General features: G+C 33.9%; 1 protein-coding gene across 2 annotated transcripts; it reads right to left on the bottom strand.

The window, feature by feature from the left end:
- Window positions 1-1,790: 1,790 nt before the first annotated feature.
- On the bottom strand, window positions 1,791-6,825 carry LOC8277798 (ATP-dependent zinc metalloprotease FTSH 2, chloroplastic). Of its 2 annotated transcripts, XM_002520327.4 has the most exons (5): window positions 6,675-6,825; window positions 4,843-6,051; window positions 4,442-4,755; window positions 3,142-3,382; window positions 1,791-2,269 (listed from the first exon to the last, which is right to left on the bottom strand). In XM_002520327.4, the coding sequence occupies exons 2-5, from the start codon at window positions 6,049-6,051 to the stop codon at window positions 1,928-1,930; spliced, it is 2,106 nt and encodes a 701-aa protein (XP_002520373.1). In that variant the 5' UTR covers window positions 6,675-6,825; the 3' UTR covers window positions 1,791-1,927. The 2 variants fall into 2 exon arrangements, with proteins under 2 accessions (XP_002520373.1, XP_048230099.1); XM_048374142.1 differs by lacking the exon at window positions 6,675-6,825 and having other exon boundaries at window positions 4,843-6,582.
- Between the last annotated feature and the right edge of the window lie 14,242 nt (window positions 6,826-21,067).

Raw genomic sequence — 21,067 nt, 5'->3', positions numbered from 1 at the left:
CGATTCTTAGCAAGTATAAATCCTCAAATCAATAATAGTGTATAATAAAGGAGGAAAACGGTGAACAGCGCACTGAGCAGTGCATTTCACGTGTGCCTAGCATTTTGGAGCTCGTCGCCAGACTCTTTGTAAGCAAAACGACGCTGTTCCATTCTTACCCACAACGATGTCATTTTAGCGATGCAAAGGAAATTAAGAAAAAAAAAGAAGGCTGAAACGGTGACATGTTTACCATGTACATACAAAATGAGCCTGTTTGATGTAATTAAATTTGTAATTTCATCTGCCTCTCTCATGACTCATGACATGCCTTGTACAACAACCAACCAATGACGCATGTAGGTGTATACAAGCTGGCCAAACAGTAAATTACACTACAAATCTTATTAATATATTGGCAACATGTGAAATGGTTCCGTTTAAAAAGACTATTTGTAATTTTGTTCCGGCCTTCTCTTGACTCTAAGCATGCTCGCCATCTAGCCATCTAGAGTGCCAGCTCAACATTCATAGTAACTTTATACAATATTTAACTTGTCGCTCTTCTAATATAAATATATCTTATTTTTCTTTTTTTCAAATGTAAAATTATTGATTAAATTTTTATATTCGAATTTAGAAAATAAATCCTTTTCAATTAGTAATACAACTAAATTATTTATTTTTTCTGACATAATTGAAGGTAAATAAAATTTATTAGTTTTAATTTTAATATTTTTTTTGTTAAAGCTACTATAATGAAATTAGTTAATTCTATTTTACAAATTATTCATGCATTTGGAAAAATAATTTTTTTTATTAAATTTAATATTTTAACTGATATTTTTTATTTTCTATCTATAATTTTTTATAATTTTTAATTTTGAAAATAAATGCAAACTACATTAGAAAGTATATCCGATCTTAGAAATCTATTTTTTTTTTAAATTATCATCATTAAACAGTTTTAATTTAATTATATAATACAGTTGATGTCTACTTTTCTCAGTTTAAAATACTTTAACAGTTATCAAATAGATTGTTTCTATAAATTAGAATTAAATTTTAAAAGAATCAGAAATCTATAAAATTAATAACTACATAATATATATTAAAAATTGAGACTTCTAATTTTCGAGTCTCCAATTTTCTTAGAGCCCTAGGCATAGGCTTTAATAGCGTATGCCTTGAGTCGTCACTGGCCGTCTATCACTGATTAAATTATTGTAAAACCTTTTAAACTTGTATAACTATTTTAAAACCATACTTTGCTGTCTGTAATTCTCACCTCACTGCCTCTTTATTCCTCAAACCCATTTTCACCTAACAAGAACTGTTACCACAAGCTACATAATTAACACTTTGCAATATCACTTAGCAAAATTATTAACTAGTTTGCTCATGCTCTTTATTATTAATAATTTAATTAGCTTTCTTTTTCTTTTTTATAAACAGCAAACTAATTTTTCTTTTTCTTTTTCCTTATAGGCTTCCTAATTATATGAGGAGGCTGTACGTTCCATGAAGATATTAATATTAACCTCATCTTTTTGTGGACAATATTATTAAAAGTATATTTTAATAAATAATTGATTTTGAAAATAATTTAAAGAATGTATTTTAAAAATATTACCATATTCACATATAATATTTTTAGCTCTAATTTATTTATAAATGCATTAAGAACATACTTATGCATCAATTAAACTAACAAAATATAGTAATAAAATTAAGACTTTATTTATATTTTAATATTAAACCCGCAGCAGGCGGGTGATTTAACTAATTTAGCAATAAATACAATTGTTTCGTATTTTTATGAAGTATAAATTTCAATTTTATTACAAAAATTAGTACATCAATAATTACACGTGGCAAAAGTTAACAATTATACATTCAACTAACTCAAGATGTATGATGTGTAAGTGAAACATGCAATGTATAATAATTACACTGTCACTGGAGTGGATACAGAAGGAGGCACCCGATTTTCAGCAGGAATTTCGACAAATTCTGAGAGAATTGCTCGGAACTCATCCCCAGTCATCGTCTCTTTTTCAAGAAGAACTTCCACAATCTTGTCAATCGCCTCGCGGTTGTTCCTAATGTGGCTCAATGCAATCTCATATGCGCTATCTGATAACCTCTTGATAGCAGAATCAATGTCTTCCGCAAGCCTTTCTGACATCGAATTCCTTGCCATCATTCTCATTATGACATCAGCACTTTGCGCCGATGAGTCCATAAGCGACCAAGGGCCGATTTCAGACATTCCAAATGTGGTTACCATCTGTGACAGATAAGGTCATAATGTTCTATTTCAATTAAATTCATTTAGCCAAACATGCAACAAAGAGAAAATTGGAGCTACACACAGGGGTAAATAGACAGGATCCGAAACACCCCAGCAACTATCATTTCAAACCAGGCTGAATATCCAGCACTACTAATAAATATTATCCTTAATTCAAACCAAGTCCATTTTCAGAAAAAAGATGCCAGATAAAAGAAATTCGTACGTGCCAGGAAAAATTAAAGCAGCCACTTTGAGATATAATTTTCATACTCCAAATCGAACGAGTGCCAAAACAACAATCTGATAAATACCTAAAAATGCAGAAAGACGAGAGCAATAGTTTTCCCATCCATAATTAATTTAACCAGAGTTTTTTTTTTTTCTTCTTCTTTTTTGATCAAGAATTTAACCATAGTTTATGCAAGTGTAAAATGAAGCTCTAGGAAAAGTTGGGACAAAAAGCTAGATAGTGGAGATACCAAGCTCTCCTCTAAAATCAGAATATTTTAAAAGCTACGGCCTCCAGTATTTAAATTGATATTTTGCACTTTCTCACCTAGAATCCTTGTTCAGGCTGTTAGTTTAATCCTAAGTGATATTCAGCTTGCAATCACCATTAGCTTCTCTAAGAATTATATCCTTCTTTACCTAGTTCTTTAAAATCTCTTCTGATTTCAAGAAGCTTCTCACTTTGCTGCTTTCCTTTTATTTTGTGGCTTTTGCTGAACTTTGCCTTATAACAGTTTGGTTCACTGGTTTTGGAGATTTTTAGAAATAATTTTTTGTTTCCAAATATTAATAGAGGAAAAAAAAAGATTCACTCAACAGAAACCTCAATAAAAGCAGACATCAACAATGTTCTATACCTGCTTTGCCAAACCAGTAATCTGCTGCAAATCACCAGCTGCTCCTGTGGTCACCTCAGGCTCACCAAAGATAACTTCTTCAGCAGCTCTGCCACCAAGTCCACCAACTATTCTTGCAAAAAGTTGCTGCTTGGAGATCAATGTTGGGTCATCTGCAGGAATAAACCAGGTAAGACCTCGTGCCTGACCACGTGGAATTAGGGTGACTTTTTGAACTGCATCATGCCCTGGAGTCAAAGTTCTGGATAAAAGAAAATAAAAAAGAATTAGTAATTTCATTTCTTAAAGATACTGATATCTCAATAGCATATCTGGATACAACAAACAAACAATTAAATGAAACAGTAAATCCAGAGATTTTCTTCACCCTTACCCAAATTTTGGAGGAAAAAATAGAGATTTAACACATTCAAATAAACAAATATTCAGAAATTTCGGCGACCAATTTTGCAGTCCCATAAGAAATCAGATAAAATGAAAAACATAAGCAAACTTCAACAACAAAGTAATCAGTGTTATTTTATTTTATTTTTTTCAATTGTGTTCTAATTTCTTTAATATTTTAAAGAGTTTACTAAGTCCATTTTACTTTCAGCCTCTGAAAAACAAATTAAAATCACAGGAAAGAAATGTCACTTAGATTCTCTGCTTTCGATTGCTTCAAAGTTCTCGGCTTAAATTCTCTACTGTTAGGCTTTTCTTTTTCAATTTCTTTTACCACAAAGATTTAGGCTATCCAGATTCCTCTATTCTTTACTTTTTCTTTCTTATTTATACAACTTAGACATGTATCAATTAATAGTGATTTACCAATCTACCCCAAACCACAAATCTGACATAAATTTTGGCCCTAGGGAGAAAAAGTAAACCTATAATTACATTTTAGAAAACTTAATCCTGATTCAAAATGGTCAGCAACATATTTATGTTTCTAACTGTTTGATGCTGCATATCCTTCATTGATTTTGAGTGGAGTCATTTACTTTCTCCCAGAATTGATTGCTCTGGCCAGTAAAATTTGCTTAAGAATTAAGATCATTTCCGAGTTCTTTATTTTTTCTTATTAATATTTTATCATCTTCCTGATTTTAGTCCTCCATGTTCAACTTCTAAAACTCATTGATTTCCTAGCTGGATCAATACTCACACAATATAACAATTTCTAAGCAGAGACTGCACCTGTGCATATTTAGTAGCATACAAGCCCAAACCTACTCTAAAACAGGAAGCTAATGAGGAGAAAGCTCTTATGAGGGGAGCTTTTAAAAGACATCTACAGTGGTTGAAATATGTTGCTTACCCACAAATAGCATGGCCAACTTCATGATAGGCAACAAGACTTTTACTCTTTCCATCTGTCATTACTGTTCCTTCCATTCCAGCAACAATTCTATCAATTGAATCATCAATTTCTTTACTTGAAATTGCAGTTTTTCCACGTCGACCAGCCAATATAGCTGCCTCATTTAAGAGGTTTGCAAGGTCAGCTCCACTAAAACCAGGTGTTCTCATGGCTATTATATCAAGAGAAACATCTGCATCAAATTTCTTATTGCCAGCATGAACTTTCAATATTTCTGTTCTTCCCCGTATATCTGGAACGTCAACAGTCACCTGCATCAAAGCTTTATGATGACTATTTCTTCCATAAAAGAGAAATCAGAAAAAAAAAAAAAAAATACTATGATGTAATATTTTCACCTGTCTGTCAAACCGCCCTGGCCTCAACAAGGCAGAGTCCAGAATATCTGCTCTATTAGTTGCTGCAATAACAATGATACCAGTGTTACCCTCAAAACCATCCATTTCTGTCAATAGCTGGTTAAGTGTCTGTTCTCTTTCATCATTTCCCCCACCAATGCCGGTGCCTCTTTGCCTTCCAACAGCATCAATTTCATCCACAAATACAATACAAGGTGCATTTTCTTTGGCCTTTTTGAAGAGATCACGGACTCTAGAGGCACCAACACCAACAAACATCTCAACAAACTCAGAACCTGATATGGAGAAAAATGGAACGCCAGCTTCACCAGCAATTGCCTTAGCTAGAAGAGTCTTCCCAGTTCCTGGTGGACCAACCAGAAGAACACCTTTGGGAATGCGAGCCCCAACTGCAGTGAATCTCTCTGGCTTCTTTAGAAACTCAACCACCTCCATGAAATCCTGCTTTGCTTCATCAACTCCAGCAACATCATCAAATGTCACACCAGTATTTGGTTCCATTTGGAACTTTGCCTTGGATTGACCAAAGGCCAAGGGGAAACCAGGCCCACCAGGACCACCCATTCCTCCAGATGAACGTCGGGAGAGAAGGAACAGACCCCCAATTAAGATCAAAGGGAAAGCTAAATTTCCAATCAAGTTGAATAGCAGGGAACCTGAGTCCTCTTGAGCATTATGTGCTGCGAAATCAATGTTTTTCTCTCTAAACTTCTGTAGAAGCTCTTGGCTGAGTCCCGGCAGTTGTACACGAACTCTTTGCACCCGGTTTCCTAATTCAGGAGAAACGGCCTCTACAATAGCAATAGTTCCATTCTCAAACAAATCAACCTTTTTAACTCGATCCTTGTCCAAGTACTCCAAGAACCTTGAATAAGACATCCTGGAGGAAGAAACCCCTTGATCATCAGCATATGCCTTCCCACTTCCCAGTAAAGAGGGTGCAACGATGCCCACATTGCCAAGCAACTTCTTTAGGAAACCTCTTCTTCCTTCTTGCTTTAATCCATGATGTGAGCTCCGGTCCAAAGCTGCTCTTACAAGAAGTGTTTTTGATGTCTTACCTAGCGATTGAAATCTAGAAGAAAGGAAATGATTCCTGCCATAGACCACTTTGCTAAAATTTTGTTTGGTATTATTATGGGTTGACAAACCATTATTCATTACAATGCAAGCTGATGACGCAGCCATCTGGTAGATATAGAAGAAAAATATATAAGCACTTTAATAAGAGAGAAGCATGAATAAAACAACACTGATTGACTTGAGTGCACAAAAATTTTAAAATACGAAAAGTTTTTAAGTATTGGCTAGCGGAATTGAGTATAAAGAATATACTTAAGCTCTAATAACTAACACTGAGTTGTTTACAGCAACAGCCATTTTTCTCTTACCGCTTATACAATTTGCAAGTAGAAACATTTAGAAAGCAGAAAGAAACGAATTCCAAAAAAAAAAATAAAAATAAAATAATATACACAAACTTCTTATTTAAAATTGTTGACCCACTTGTTATTCTGTTGCATACTTGAAAACACTTGCATATCTAATGAATTTCAATCATACAGTAGCAATCTTAAGATTATCTATGATACAAGTACAAAAACTAGCATATTCAATCAAGTATAAAACTATATACAACATGCATATATATAATTGACGTAATGAAAAGCAACAATTAGGTTAAATTCCAAAGCCAATTCCAGTTCCATCAGAGAGAAGAAAAGTATCTAGTTAGCTCAAGCATCTTTCAAACTTGTTAATTGAATTAAGAAGCAGAAGAAGAGAAAGAAGCAGATGGAGCAGGCACTTACCTCAAGAGAAGAAGAACACGGAGAACTTATTGTGGTGGTGAAGCAGTGAGAATAGCAGAATTGCTGTGGGCTTTTGAAGAGAACGGATGTGGTTTCGAAATCTTTTACGTGGCGCTTTTTTAGCGGTTAAATGGTGGGTCACTGGTTTTTGTTTAATTTCATTTTTTGACAGATTGTTTTTGTTTAATCTTTTTACTTAGTTGTTGTGTATTTTTTAACTTCTTCCGTAAGATATTTTGGACTTAGAATTTTATAATACATGTTAACCGTTGAATTTAATGCTTACAATATCAACAGTGGATCTTATTTATATATGAAATTAGTAATTTGTTCATGGAATATAATGATTATTTTATTTATTTTATATTTAATAATTTTATTTTATGTTATGTATAATTTAATTTATAATAATATTAATATAAAATATTATAGTCTATGTAGAATTAAAAAGAAAAATACCTACCTGTTGATGATTCATAATGTATTGATTTGTGCCGTATCACAAACATAATTTATTAAGGAGTCGTATATAATGTTCACAATCCAAAAACTAAAGTTTTTAATTGTTAGGAAAAATCAAAGAGAATATAGTTTTGATGTATTTTCTTGATTGTGGAAGTTATTTATTTTATTATAATATATTAATAAAATAAGTTACAATTAATATGGGTTAAGGTCAACCTGTCATGGGCGATTCGAGCCAAATTCCAACATCTTCTACTCACACATGATAGATAGATCTCATTGTAAATTTCTTTGAATTGTAAACAATGTACGAACTTTCGTACCAATAAATGGATTATGCAATCTAGCGAGTAGACCTGCACTTGGAAGCATATCGCTATGCATATATTAGTATAATATAGTAGCTTCAACGCTATATAAAAATAATTAAATAATCAATTAGCTATTCTCGTGGTGCTCTAGACTTTGTCTCATTGAGATATCATATCATTTCTTAATCCTTTAAATATCATGTTTTGTATATATCAATATTTTGTATATTCATATTAGAGTTATTCTTTTATTAAGCGACAAAATTGGCTAGCCAATGAATATACTGGACAAGGTTGTCCTTTTTTACTTGAGGTTTGTAATTTATACTTAGCTACTTTTCTAGACATGTTCTATAGGTCCAAACATCTATAACTATAGATAATATGCTAAGACAACAAAACACTAAGTATAAAACATAAACGTCAGTAGAAAATATAAGGGTACACATATCATGATATTTTTTATCCTCAAAGTCTCACACAGTAGAGATACAAGAGATTATCCTTCCACTGCATTCTTGGTCAAATAAGCACAAATAGTATGAATCACGTGTTATAGTATTTTTATTTTTATGTTGTTTAATAAAATACTATACAGATCTAAGTTCAGTCGCTACTTAATGCCTAACTTGAATTCTCTAAGTTCTCACTTTTAGCAAGTTAATACTGAGAATTTAAATTTGTCTTTCATAAGTTATTTTGGATGTGAACAATCCAAATCAAATATATTTATAGATACCATTTCATCTCATTTTCTTTTGAGACCACAATCCTAACATAATATCTCATTTCTTCTTGCAATTTAATGCCAGAGGAGATTACTCGTGTGAATGAATCAATCTAAAACCTGTGTTATATCCTTTTGTTGAGCTTTTCAACAAAGTAATATGTGATGTGTATATGCTATAAAAATGAATATAGAATATTCATGAACATGATAATAATTTTTATTTATTTAAAATGGTACAATATAACCTCAGCAATGTTTAAGAATCAATTTATCTAAATTCTACACAATCCAAGAGAATTCACATGTGCAAGAAAAACATCTCTTGGTATTAGTTTAGTAAAGGGATCACCCACCATTGGTGCGTAGAAATATGTTGTACTATAACTTCTCATTTAGTAATAACATTTCTAACATAGTTTTACTTAGTATCAATATGTTTGGTTCTATTATGGTATTTGGGTTTTTTGTGAAAGCAATTGCTACTTGATTATCACAATAAACTGTATTGGCTCTACCAGAGTCATTTTAAAATTCCAAAATTTCTAAGAATCTTCTCAACCAAATAGTTTCTTGCACAATGGCTAAACATGCAATAAATTCAACTTTCATAGTCGACAAAGCTATGTTGGTCTGTTTCTTACCTCAGAGAAATAACGCCTTCATTTAGTAAGAAAACATAACCAGAGGTTGATTTGCGTTGATCGAGGTTTCCTCCCCAATTTGCGTCAAAATACCCAATTAGACGCAATTCTGACCTTTGATAATATAAACAATAATCCATAGTACATTTGGGATATCTTAATATCCTCTTTACAACTTTTCAATGCTCTTGATCGGATTTGATTGATACTGACTAACTAGCCTAACACCGAAACATATATTTAGGCAAGTGCACATCATGGCATATATAAGACTTCCTACAACACTAGCATATAGTACAATAGACATTTCTTTTGTTTTTGTGAATTTTTAGGACATATATTAAGACTCAAGCCCTCACCTTTTGACACAGGAATATCCACAGGTTTGCAACTATTCATATGGAAATATTCTAAAATCTTTTGGATATAATTCTCTTGTAACAGAGCCAAAAGTTTCTTAGTATGATTTCTTTTAATTTTAACTCCCAATATGTAGTCAACCTCACCCATATCTTTTATGTCAAAATATGTGAATAACCATCTTTTGATATCCATCACATACTCCTTGTCATTTTCAGCTATTAAAATGTTATTAACATAGAGAGATAGGATTGCAAATATGTCATTTGATCTCTTAACATAAACAAAATGGTCCTCGTCAATCATCTTAAAGTCGTAAATCTAAATGGCTTTATGAAAGATTGAGTGACAAAGGTCGTTAAAAACTCTCAAAGCAATACAACGTATAGAATACACACAATTTTAGGAATGACCAAAACTCATTAGACAAATAAAAATTTCATGTGGAATGTTTGGAAAAAATAAATAAATTTTAATTTTCCAACATATATTCATATTAATTTTAATTAATTTTATAAGTAATATTAACTAAATGCATTTTAATCATTTATTTATCAAAAAACGAAAAATATAGGTGGAATAATTATTTTCTCCCATTGGACTTCAACACCCTTAAATATATTAATTAAGATATATTTCATACTTTTCAGATTTCATTTTCATCAAAATAATTTTATGTTAATTTTTCATTATCTATATAAAAGAAAATCAAAAATAAATATTTTAATATCTGAAAAAATTAATTGTAATTAACCAAAATACCACCAATTATGTGGAGTCCAATGGAGGTGGCGTGTAGTTAAAAAAACTTAGAGATTTCACGACGTGACGAGCACTAAAAGTTTAGTGGAGTGAGAATGCGTCACGCTAAATGGTGCCACACACACAATGGGTGGCACGTGTGATACACTCGTCCCCTGCCGTGTGATTTAGGTCTCAAAAAATTTTCTACCCTCCTGTTAGCCTAAGTGCCTAATCATATAGTTTAATCCCTTATTTTGATCTTAACAAACAAATTAAAGTATTGATTTAATGATTCTTCAAGTGTTGAAATTGTAGCTTAGTTCAAAGGTTGCTTTAAAATCACAACCGCACCAAGAGGGTGTGACCGCAAAAAGCAACACTTTTATAGTAGAAATTTCAATTTTACAAAAGCTCAAAATCGCGATCGCCTTAGGATAGGCTAGCTAGACCGACAGTTCAAGACGAGTAAATGGCTGGTGTCACGACCATTTGGGCCCTAAGCACGGTGGAATGGGTAGGCTTAAGGCCACCGAAATTCGTAGTAAGCCTTACCAACCCGCAAATCCATATATACAATTAACCAAATATAAAGTAGTCATAATTGTCTTGCATAATATATCATCATACTACCAACAGGAGTCAGAATAGTTATATAAATTTTAAAATTTCCTAACCTAATGGATACTCTACAGTAGAAAATGACAAGTATATAAGTACAAGATAATTACAAAAGTCCGAAGAAGAAGAAGTCGGATTGTCGAATGTGCGATGGCGAAGGTCTTTAACTATCACCTGAAAAAAATTACAACTGAGACTGTCGGTCTCGAGAGTGAGATAAAATCAAATAATCTAGAGACTATTGCAGTCTTCACAAGAAATATTAATTATTCGAGTCCATATATCAAACCCTGAACATAAACAGAAATCATGATGTCATCATACCATAATGAAATAAATAAATAAATAAATAAATAAAAAATATCTTTGCTTTTCTTTTCTGACGAGTGGCTCTAAGAACCTTAAACCCAAATTAAGCCTTCGGGCTACCTTAATCTCTTTCGGGGCTCGATCGTGGGTCCTTACTGAACTTACTAAGTGAATTCCCTTTTACCACAGCTCTCCGCGCCCATCGTGGACCTTAGAGAGCTCCCATTGCTCGAGCCGCACCTTAGAATCCCAGCGATCGACGAACTGACACTGAGCAAGCTCAATCGCAAGCTCAAATAAATATGCAGTTCATAATAACCTATATATCCATGAAATGGCTCCCGTCTTCTAACCCCATCAGGCATGATTTTCCCATTCGCAACACATAAACTTACATAATTGCATGATCATCGATGAACTCGATGAACACCATATCGAAATAAAGATTAAAGATTTAAGGTAAAACAACGTGAAATTTCATAGGAAAAATAATAACGTTTATCTTATTATAACATACTAATAATAATATTTATATTATTTCAAATATTAATAATCAAGTGAAATCATTTATTTTGCGATACTAATAATCATATTATGCATGAACTTTCAAAATAGCATATTAAATCGTTACAATAATAAAGTAATGATTAAATCATAACTGATTCTAGCCTCGGGTAGTGGGCTAACGACATACAATTAATAGACATTCGAAAATTTTTCCTAAACTTAGACCCTAAGGTCGATTACTAGAATTAGAACTGGACTTCGAGGATTCGAAAAATTTGTAGACCTCCTAAATTATTGATATTTACCCCAGAACCGGTGGACTCCCACCAAAAACATATCGACATGCCGAATTTAATAACAGACCCGGCCACAAGAATCGCACTAATATTTTCCCGACTCCAAAACACCACAACCCAAACAATTTAATTTGATTTATTTTTAAACTACCCAACACAAGCAATTAATAGCCACAATAACTTTCTAATATTATAACAAAATTTTTCAGAGTCTAATAAAATTATACCGAAAAAAAATTTCCGCGTCGTAAAACACTGGGGTCCTCAATAGCAGTTTTCAACAAATCCGGCGCTTACAAGCCGGCGGGAGGTCCAAGTACACAAGAGTTTTGGCCGAAAGTGGTCGGGCGGCGATCGGGCCGGAAAGTCGCTGCTCACGCGACACTTTTCAAGGCCGCGTCAGGATTTTCCGAGGAGGGTTGCTCCGGGTTTTTGGGGATGGGAGTCCGGTCAGTCTTTGCAGAAAGGACGCGCCGTGGCACGATGTCGGACCTCTTCGTCCCGCGGTGGGCGGAAAGGAAGGAGGAAAGGCCTGAGTGAGGCGGCGGCTGAGAAGGCGGAGAGAGGAAGAGAGAGGGGAGAGGGAGAGGAAGGGAAAGGAAGAAAGGAGGGAGGGGAGGAAAAAGGAGAGATTTTATATATATATATATATATATAATTATTATTATTACAACTAAGGGTGTTACACTTGGAAAGGTTAGGTTCGTGACCATACCTTAATTAGGTATGACTACTAAACTTGAAGATTAAAGTAACTGTTAGGAACCGTCAACGGTACCATTTAAAAGCCGCTAATGCTATATCGCAATGTCAGATAGCTGTTAATGGTAATTCAAGATTCGCGACCGTATAGCAAGAATCACAACTGCGATTTTGCATTCTGACAAGTGCATTTAATGCATTGACTTAAAGCAAAATATGATGATTTTTTTAGATATATGTGTAATGCCTCTTTGAAATTTTTAGGCTATAAAAAAACACATCAAATGGTCATTTATGGTTGATCAATAATCTCCAAAATTCCAAATTATTGTGCATTCAATATTTTTCATTCTTGCAATTAATTTCTTAATTCTTGGTTGCTGTAAGAACTTGAATGCTCTTGTGAGTTTTGAGTGTTAACTTAAACACTTGAGGTAAGGTTTAAGGGTTAGCTTAGGAAAAACTCTTGTAAGAGTTGTGTGTTAGCCACTAAAACATAAGGTGTAAGATTTAGGGTGAACCATAAAACACCAAGTTAGGAGTGAGCTTAAAAACTCCATTTTGTAAGGATTGACAACATGGTGAATTTCTAATTGTGAATTGGGGGAGTGGATATAGGGTTTGTTAACACTCGAACCACTATAATTTCTTGTGTCTTGTTCTCTATACTCTTTCAATCTTTTCTCAGACTAAATTTTAATTTTCTATTCATCAATTCAACTTCCTTTTCTTGGTTCATTAAGGGAAACAAGTGGTATCAGAGTAAGGTACTTTTCATAAAGCTTAAATGCAAAAGTCAAAGATCAAGATAGCTAATAAAGGTATTCACCATCTTAGACCATACTTTGATCGATCCAATTATGCCCATTGGAAGTACAAGATGAAAATCTATTTGGATAACGATACAGTGGATGTATGAGATTGTGTAAGGAAGGAGTGGAAACCTATAACCAAATAAGAAGATGGCATATACACTCCTCTTGATAGAGATGAGTGGGTGAATGGTCATAGAAAGACAAATGGAAAGAATAAAAGAGCTATGATCATCCTCTTTAGCTCACTTTTGAAAGAAGAATGCGAAAGGGTTCAACACCTTCCACCTGCCCACAAGATATGGAAGACCTTGGAGAACTACCATAAAAGTACAAGACAAGTCAAAATACAAGAAAATCCAACTACTTATGATAGAGTATGAACTCTTCAAAGTGAAGTCAAATGAGAGCATCACCAACATGACCAACCAGCTCCTCACCATCATGTACAATCTTCAAAAGTTGGGCAAGCACTTTGAGCTTGTTAACGTCAACAACAAGATCTTTAAAGCTCTTCCACTTAAGGACTAATATAGAAAAAGCTAATGAGGACTTGGAGAAGGTGTCTACGGATAAACTTATTAGGAAGCTTCTCACTTATGAGATGACTCTTAGAAGGAGGAAGAGTAAGAAAAGGAGATGAGACAAGAAGAAAACCCTTAGCTTTCAAAAGCTCCACCAAACCTCAATAGAGTGAGAGCTCTAGCAGATTCGAATCAAGTGAAGATGAGATGAAGAGCTTGCAATATTTTCCAAAAGGGTCAAGGAGATTATAAGGAATATAGGAAAAGAAAATAGGTCCTTCAAGAAATTCTCAAGCTCTGACAATAATTCAAACTTTAAAAGCGAAGAGAGAGGATCTCGCTTTACTTGTGGGAAGCGAGGGCATGTCGATGGCGCGGCAAAACAAGGCAAAACAAGAAGTTTGAGAAGGAAAAGGAAAAGAGAAAAGCCTTTAAAGCCACTTAGGACTACACTTCATCAATTGAAGATGTAGATAAGGAAGTGGTCATCCTATACTTCATGGCACAAGAAGATGAACCTAATGAGGTATGTTCTACATCCCATTTTTTTTATGACCAAAAGTGTGAAAATGATTTGCATTGCATGGATGATGATGACTTACTAGAAGTCATGAATTTAAAATATAAAAAATTATTGTTTCAAGATGAAGGTTTATAAAAAATTTCTCCAAATTTGAGCAAGATTTAAATGATGTTTAAAAGAAAATTTCTATATTAACTTTTTCAAATGATGACCTTAAGAAATCTTTGAATGACCTCTTATCTCAAACTATCTCCCTAAAATCTCTTCCAAAGGAGAATAATTCCTTAAAGATGGAGGTTAAAAAATTGAGAAGATTCATCTTAAAGTTTCATAAGGGAAAGGAAGCTTTGGACACTCTAATTATAAACCAAAGGATCTTGTAGATCTATCTCTAGTATCCCAATCAATCCTCAATCCCTAAGATGTGATCAATTCATAAAGAGTTATCCCTAATCAGTTTATGAAAGTAAAACCTAATTAATACATCAACTTATTAATTGAAATAGATAATTAACCAATTAAAAGGACAAAACAACACATAGAAAAGATTAATTGCATTAACTTTAAATTAATCCATACAAAACAAATTAGGGTTCATCAAAATCCAAATATCAAGAAAATTAGTTACTAAACATACAATAAAGACATAAAGCTTAGGGAAAGAAGATCTCAAACTATTCATAGGAGAATAGAGATGAAAATCTTCAATCTTGGAAAACAATGAAGGAATTGATATTCTTCCTTGAGAAATGATATCAAAACCCTAAAAATAAAAGAAAAATGAAATTTCTAAGTGTTTCTCTTTCTAGAAATGAAGAAATTGACAGATCTCTCCCAAAACAACCCCGTAAGTTCCTTTAAATAATGTATTTTTATGTACTTTGGGGACCACCACCTGCTAGTGTCACGTCCACGGAAAGAATCATCCTAAGTTACAGAAGATCACTGAGCATGTCCTCTTCATGTGTCATGCCTTAGATAATTTGCCGATTTTCATAACTCACATAGGAAGTCCACACGTGCATATGCTCCCCGTGTCATACCTTTCTTCATTCTGCCACTTTTTGGACTTCACACGGGAAGTCCACAAGGGCAAGTTCTTCCCGTTTCATGCCCGTTTAGGAATTCATCTCTTACTAAGTAAGTGATTCTTGCACTAATTTCGATATATTTTAATGCCAAAGTTCTTCTTATCGTGTAAGCTCTCCAAAGTACCTAAAAACGATTGAAAATAAGTTCTAACAAATAAATTAAACTCAATTGAAGGGAAAATCAAAACAAAATAGGCTAAAAAATAAATGCTTCTAGCACTTTTCAAATTCTTCCACACTTGAGCAATTGCTTGTCCTCAAGCAAATTGAATATAATCAAAAATAAAAGATGACTAAATCTCTCTCTCCATCAAATAGATATCAAATAATTTAGAGGTTAATCATTCATGTCACCACAATCTAGAATCATTAGCCAAGACTCGTTACTTAAACAAAATACCAACTTCTAAGGTAATTTCATAATAAGAAGCAAACAAATTCAAATACTTGACATCCAAAGTTAGGAAAATGAGCATTCCATCCAAACAACTCAAAATTTCAAAGATAATAGAGATAAAGATTTTTTCCCTAAGCACAACAGATATTCTTATGAAGTGCAATTACTTTTTTTATTTTTTAAAAAATTCACACATATTCGAAATGGTTCTAGTCTTTTGACTCGAACGTGGACATTTGTGATGCTTATCCCTGGTTACTCGACTAGAATCGAAAATTCAAACGTCTACTCATATTCTCAAGTTTTCTTTAGTTTGTTTCCTTTTTATTTTGGACCCTTTTTGAGAATAATAAAATAGACTAAAAACTCTTACCATTATGTTATTCTTTACTTTACTTTCATATTATTTTCTTTCAGACATCTAAAAAGAATAAGAAAATGCAAATGGGTATTAGAGGTATCTACTCAACAAAATCAATAGATATTAGAAAAATTTCAATGCTCATAAACATAACTAATGCTTCAAAATAAAAGAAAAGATATGTGACAAATATCAATCAAAAACCCTAGCATGAATACTAAGGGAGCTGTAAAGGGAGAACTTAATTCCATTATTTTTGAAAGCATAACTTGGGCAACCGACTTCCTTCCCTTTGAAAGCTGGCTAATTCCTTGTAAAAGAATAGGCTTGCCTAGATCTCGTATTTTCCACATAGTCCATCGGTCAAACCAATGATTCTCTTCTCAAAGTAATAGGAAAAAGTCTTTGCCGTAATTGAAATCAAAGCTCTCTAGAGTAGTTTAGTTTGAGCAGCTTGGAAGAGCTCTGTGGTTTTCCTCGCACATTCATAGCCAAATCAACTAAGTCCCAATTCAATAAACAACTAACCAAATTCATTATTTTGAACCTATGAATTCGAGAGAGAAAAATCATAACATGTAAGTAATTCAATTGATAAGCTCAATGGTCGATCATAAAATAAGTAAAAAGCAATAAAAGTCCGCAGCTTATTGAACCTTGTCCCTCGATATGTCTAACATAGCTAAAGATCACCCCCAAATAGGTTTAATAAGATTAGTTATGCATGTTCATGATTAAACTAATATAAGAATCAAATATAGAATAATCGAAAAGAACATGTACACCCTTTTTTCAAATGTTGGAAATGCTATCCCGTCTTGAATAACTCTAAATCCAATCTATGCAGCTCAAGATCTTCTTCTTCTTTCCTTGAATCTTCAATCTAATCCTCAAGAATAGCTATCTGGATGATGTTGAAGTAGAATTCATCTTCGTTTTCCTCTTCTTGATCGTTTAGAAGGTTGCTCTCAAAGTCTGTCTTGAATACCCCAAAGTTCTCTCTCTCTCTCTAGAATCCTTTTCTCTTTCTTTATCTTTTCTTTTAAATCAGGCTTCGGGATCTAACACGACTTGGTTTGTTTCGACCGTTCAGCAGTCGACCAAGCGTGTCCGGATCCATCTTGGTGTTGGACTAAAATTATACATCCGCCTTTCGACATGGCTTGGATTGGGGTCTATGGGGCATCATCCTCCCAAGTGTGTTACTCTTAGAAACCGTGTGTTGCAAATTATTTCTTCTCGCCATGAGTAAGGAATTTCAACGCACACCCTAACTAGCGTGCGGTTGTTGCGGCGTGGTGTTGGCGGGCGTGTTGAACAGCAGTCTAGTCCGATTCATCGTTCTCTATTTCGGTGCGATTTCTACAACTTTGATGATGTACCTCTGAAAATACTTGAGACACGAAGAAAACTTGATGAATTTTTATCTCCGAGGTCTACAATTGAGGTATGGGAAAACAATTTATTAAGTGTGTGTCTTGGAATTGAGTCCAAAAATCGTCTTCCAAAAGAACTCGAAAATTGCCTATATAGTTGATTCGGCATGCAGGCAGGTTTTTGGATCTTAGAGAGACGCCGACGGTCCGATCAGGTTGTCAGTCATTCCATGGCCGACTCCAATAGCCCTGCCGGTGCCGGTTGCCGAAGCCGGTTCACGCGCCGACGCTGGTTGTGGTAGTGGCGCTGGAGGCACAATCGTCTTTGAAATACGATTGAACTCTTGACGCACGCAGTGGAGTCGGTTTCGACTCTGGTTCTACTCACCCAATTTGATGGATTTTGGTCGTAATCACATGATTTCCCTCCGATTATTGATGGTGTCCTTGAAAATGACTCAAACGAAAGAAAGAAACAAAAGCGGTGATTCTAGCATAAAACGGGATAATCATGCATAAAAATGTAAACAATCGGGCATGAAAACATGTGTAGTATGATGCTTATCAAGATTGTAGTTTACATTCAAGTATAATAAAATCTATTATTTCTTCTTCATTGTCGAATTAATTTAAGAACTCTTTTGTAATTGAGAAATTCAATTGATTTTGGACAACTACTTGCATGATTAAGTGATTTGCATCTTAGAGATAAGTTTAATAACTTACTGGAATAAGAACTAGACATTCTTATTAGCGGTAATTTAGAGATTAATGATATTCTAAAATCAATTGTTAGGAAGAGATTCCAACTTTAGATTTTTAGGATTAGGAATTGGTTAACTCGAAAGAGAGGCCAATTCATTTAAGAAATTATCCACATATCACAATTCTTAATTAATCAATTCATAAATTATTGTTTTTAAGCCGCTAGCTAAAGGGATCCCTAATTGGGTTAACTCATCTCATTGTCTTTTTCAAACTTTCATTCTCTTTGTTAAGATTTAATTTTCATTTGCATTCTCAATCTTTTCTAGTTAATGATCTTCACCACCCTTTTGATCAGTTAGATAATAGGAATAGCGAAGAATAGCAGAGCACTTAGTAGTGTTTAGCTCGCCGTGTGGCTCCCCATGTGGCGCAGAGCATTATGCAAATTTTCATCTTTCTTCAGAATTGAAACGTCTAATTAATTCCCTTATGCCATATTCAAGCCAAAAATAAAAGTTAAAATTGAAAAATTCACACAAACCTAACTAAATATCAAATAAAAATTATAATTGAAAGAAACTAAACTTTATTAATAAGCATAAAGAACTAACCAAAACTAAAGCAAATTAACTCAAAACCCTTATTAATTAAAACCACTAGACCAAACACTATTCCAATGTCTTCCTTAGGCGTCCTCTCCCTTTTTTTTATCTTAGGACGTCACATAACTTTCCTTGAACGTCCTCGTCCTCTTTTAGGTGTCGAGATGACACAATTACGCTTATGATGCGCCCCGGGGTTTAGCGAAGGGGTGGCTTCTCGACCTTCGATCCTAGGGTTCGCTGATCACTCATACTTTCATCAGATTTTGGATCTTCATCCATAGTATAATCTTCATAAAGATATCTCTTTTGGTAAGCTCTTTGACTTACCTCCAAAGTACAAAGTTGTTCATTGATCTTGGGTATGCTCTTTGATAAGCTAATATGGTAGTAAACTCCTCTAGCCTTGGATACCATGGTCTTCTTCTCCTATAGAATGGTATCCATCTTCTGGGGGAGGTTGAACGAGGTAAGGGAAAATCCCGCTTCACAAACCTATTTGGGCATGGTGTGGATGATCTTAATCTATGCCTAGATCTAGGTGGTGATGGTGAAGGTGAAGGATCATCATCATTACTCTTGCTCGCTTTTTTACCTACTTGAGAAGAAGAGAAGAATGAAAAATCAAAAGGGAAGGTAGAGGAGGTTCTATTTGTAGAACAATACCCAAGAGTTATAATCCTTATTAAACTTGATAATTCTTATTGAAATAATATTAGGATTCTAGGTGTCATAATGAAACTAAAGTACTACTTCTTAAAGAAAAAGGAAAAAGAAAGATAACTCCAATACAACTACTAGTCTAATTCTAATTAACTAAAACTCCAAAATCCTTATTAGGCTTAATGAAATTGAAATGGGCTTAAACCTATGAAAAGTTAAATTAAAGCCTAATCGAAGTAAGGAATGGGCTCAAATCCTTGTTCCTTAAACAAAAGAAATAAAGTAACAATAAAAACATAATTAACCAAAAAAAGAAAAATAACAGTAAAACCAATTAAAAGTAAATAGTAGGTTGCCTCCTACCAAGCACTTCTTTAACATCCTCTTAGCTGGACAACTAGGTATTTCCTCACGCTCATTCGAGAAGTTGTAAAACTTCTTTTCCCAAATCAAAACTCTCATCCAAAGTATAGTTTTAATCTATGGCTATTAACTTTGAAATGACCCTTTTCAAGATGGGTCAACTAAATTGCTCCGTATGGAAAAATTTGGTTAACAATAAATGGTACTAACCAACATGACTTTACTTACCTAAAAATAGCCGAAGTCTCGAATTAAAAAGAAGTACCTTACCTCTAGTTCGAAACTCTCTTCTTGGCTTAATCCTAGTATTATTCCACCTCTTTGTGTGTTCTTTGGTTAGACAGTCATTCTCATACGCGTCCATTCATCCAGCTCATTGACTTGCAATTTCCTTTTCAAACCCGCACTAGCTTGATCAAGGTTAACTTATTTAATAGCCCAACAAGCTTTGTGCTCAATTTCAACACGTAGATGACAAGATTTTCCATATACTAATCTATAAAGAGTAGTCCCTAGGGCTGTTTTGAATGCAATCCTAAAGCCCACATGGCATCATCAAGTTTAATGGACCAATCCTTACTAGATCGTTTTACAGTTTTCTCAAAGGATTCTTTTTAGCTCTCTATTGGTATTCTCTACTTTGCCACTAGTTTGGGGGTAATAAGGGTGGTAAGTTTATATGTGACGCCAACTCTTCTTAACACTTTTTCTATCTAAGCACTACAAAAGTGTGTACCTCTATCACTAGTAATGGCTTTGGGGATGCCAGACCTGTAGAAAAGCTTTTTTAAGAATTTCATTCCTACTCTTGCATCATTACAAGGCAAAGCTTGTGCCTCGACCTATTTAGAGACATAATCAATAGCTACCAAGATGTATTTATTACCAAAGGAACTAGGTAAAGGTACCATGAAATCTATGCCCCATACATCAAGATTTTCGCATTCAAGCATACTGTGTTAGGGCATCTCATCACGAAACATAATATTACCTGTATGTTGGCAATGATCACATTTTTGCACAAATGATTGTTATCCTTAAATAGAGGTGGCCAATAGAATCCTGATTCTAGGGATTTTTGAGCTGTTATACTCACCCCATAATGTCCTCCAACTGGTCCACTATGGCAAAGACCAAGAGTGCTCATAGATTCTAGCCATACTACACACCTCCTTATTATCCTGTCGGTACATATTTTAAATAGAATAGGATCTTTTCAAAAGTAATATTTCAAATCCGCAAAGAATTTATTCTTTTATTGATAAGAATATTCTTTTGGAAGTTCTCTTG

Source organism: Ricinus communis, chromosome 5 (genome assembly GCF_019578655.1).
Source record: "Ricinus communis isolate WT05 ecotype wild-type chromosome 5, ASM1957865v1, whole genome shotgun sequence".
Taxonomy (NCBI): domain Eukaryota; kingdom Viridiplantae; phylum Streptophyta; class Magnoliopsida; order Malpighiales; family Euphorbiaceae; genus Ricinus; species Ricinus communis.
The sequence above is the reverse complement of the archived record's forward strand: the minus strand, read 5'-3'. Positions and strand labels throughout refer to the sequence as shown.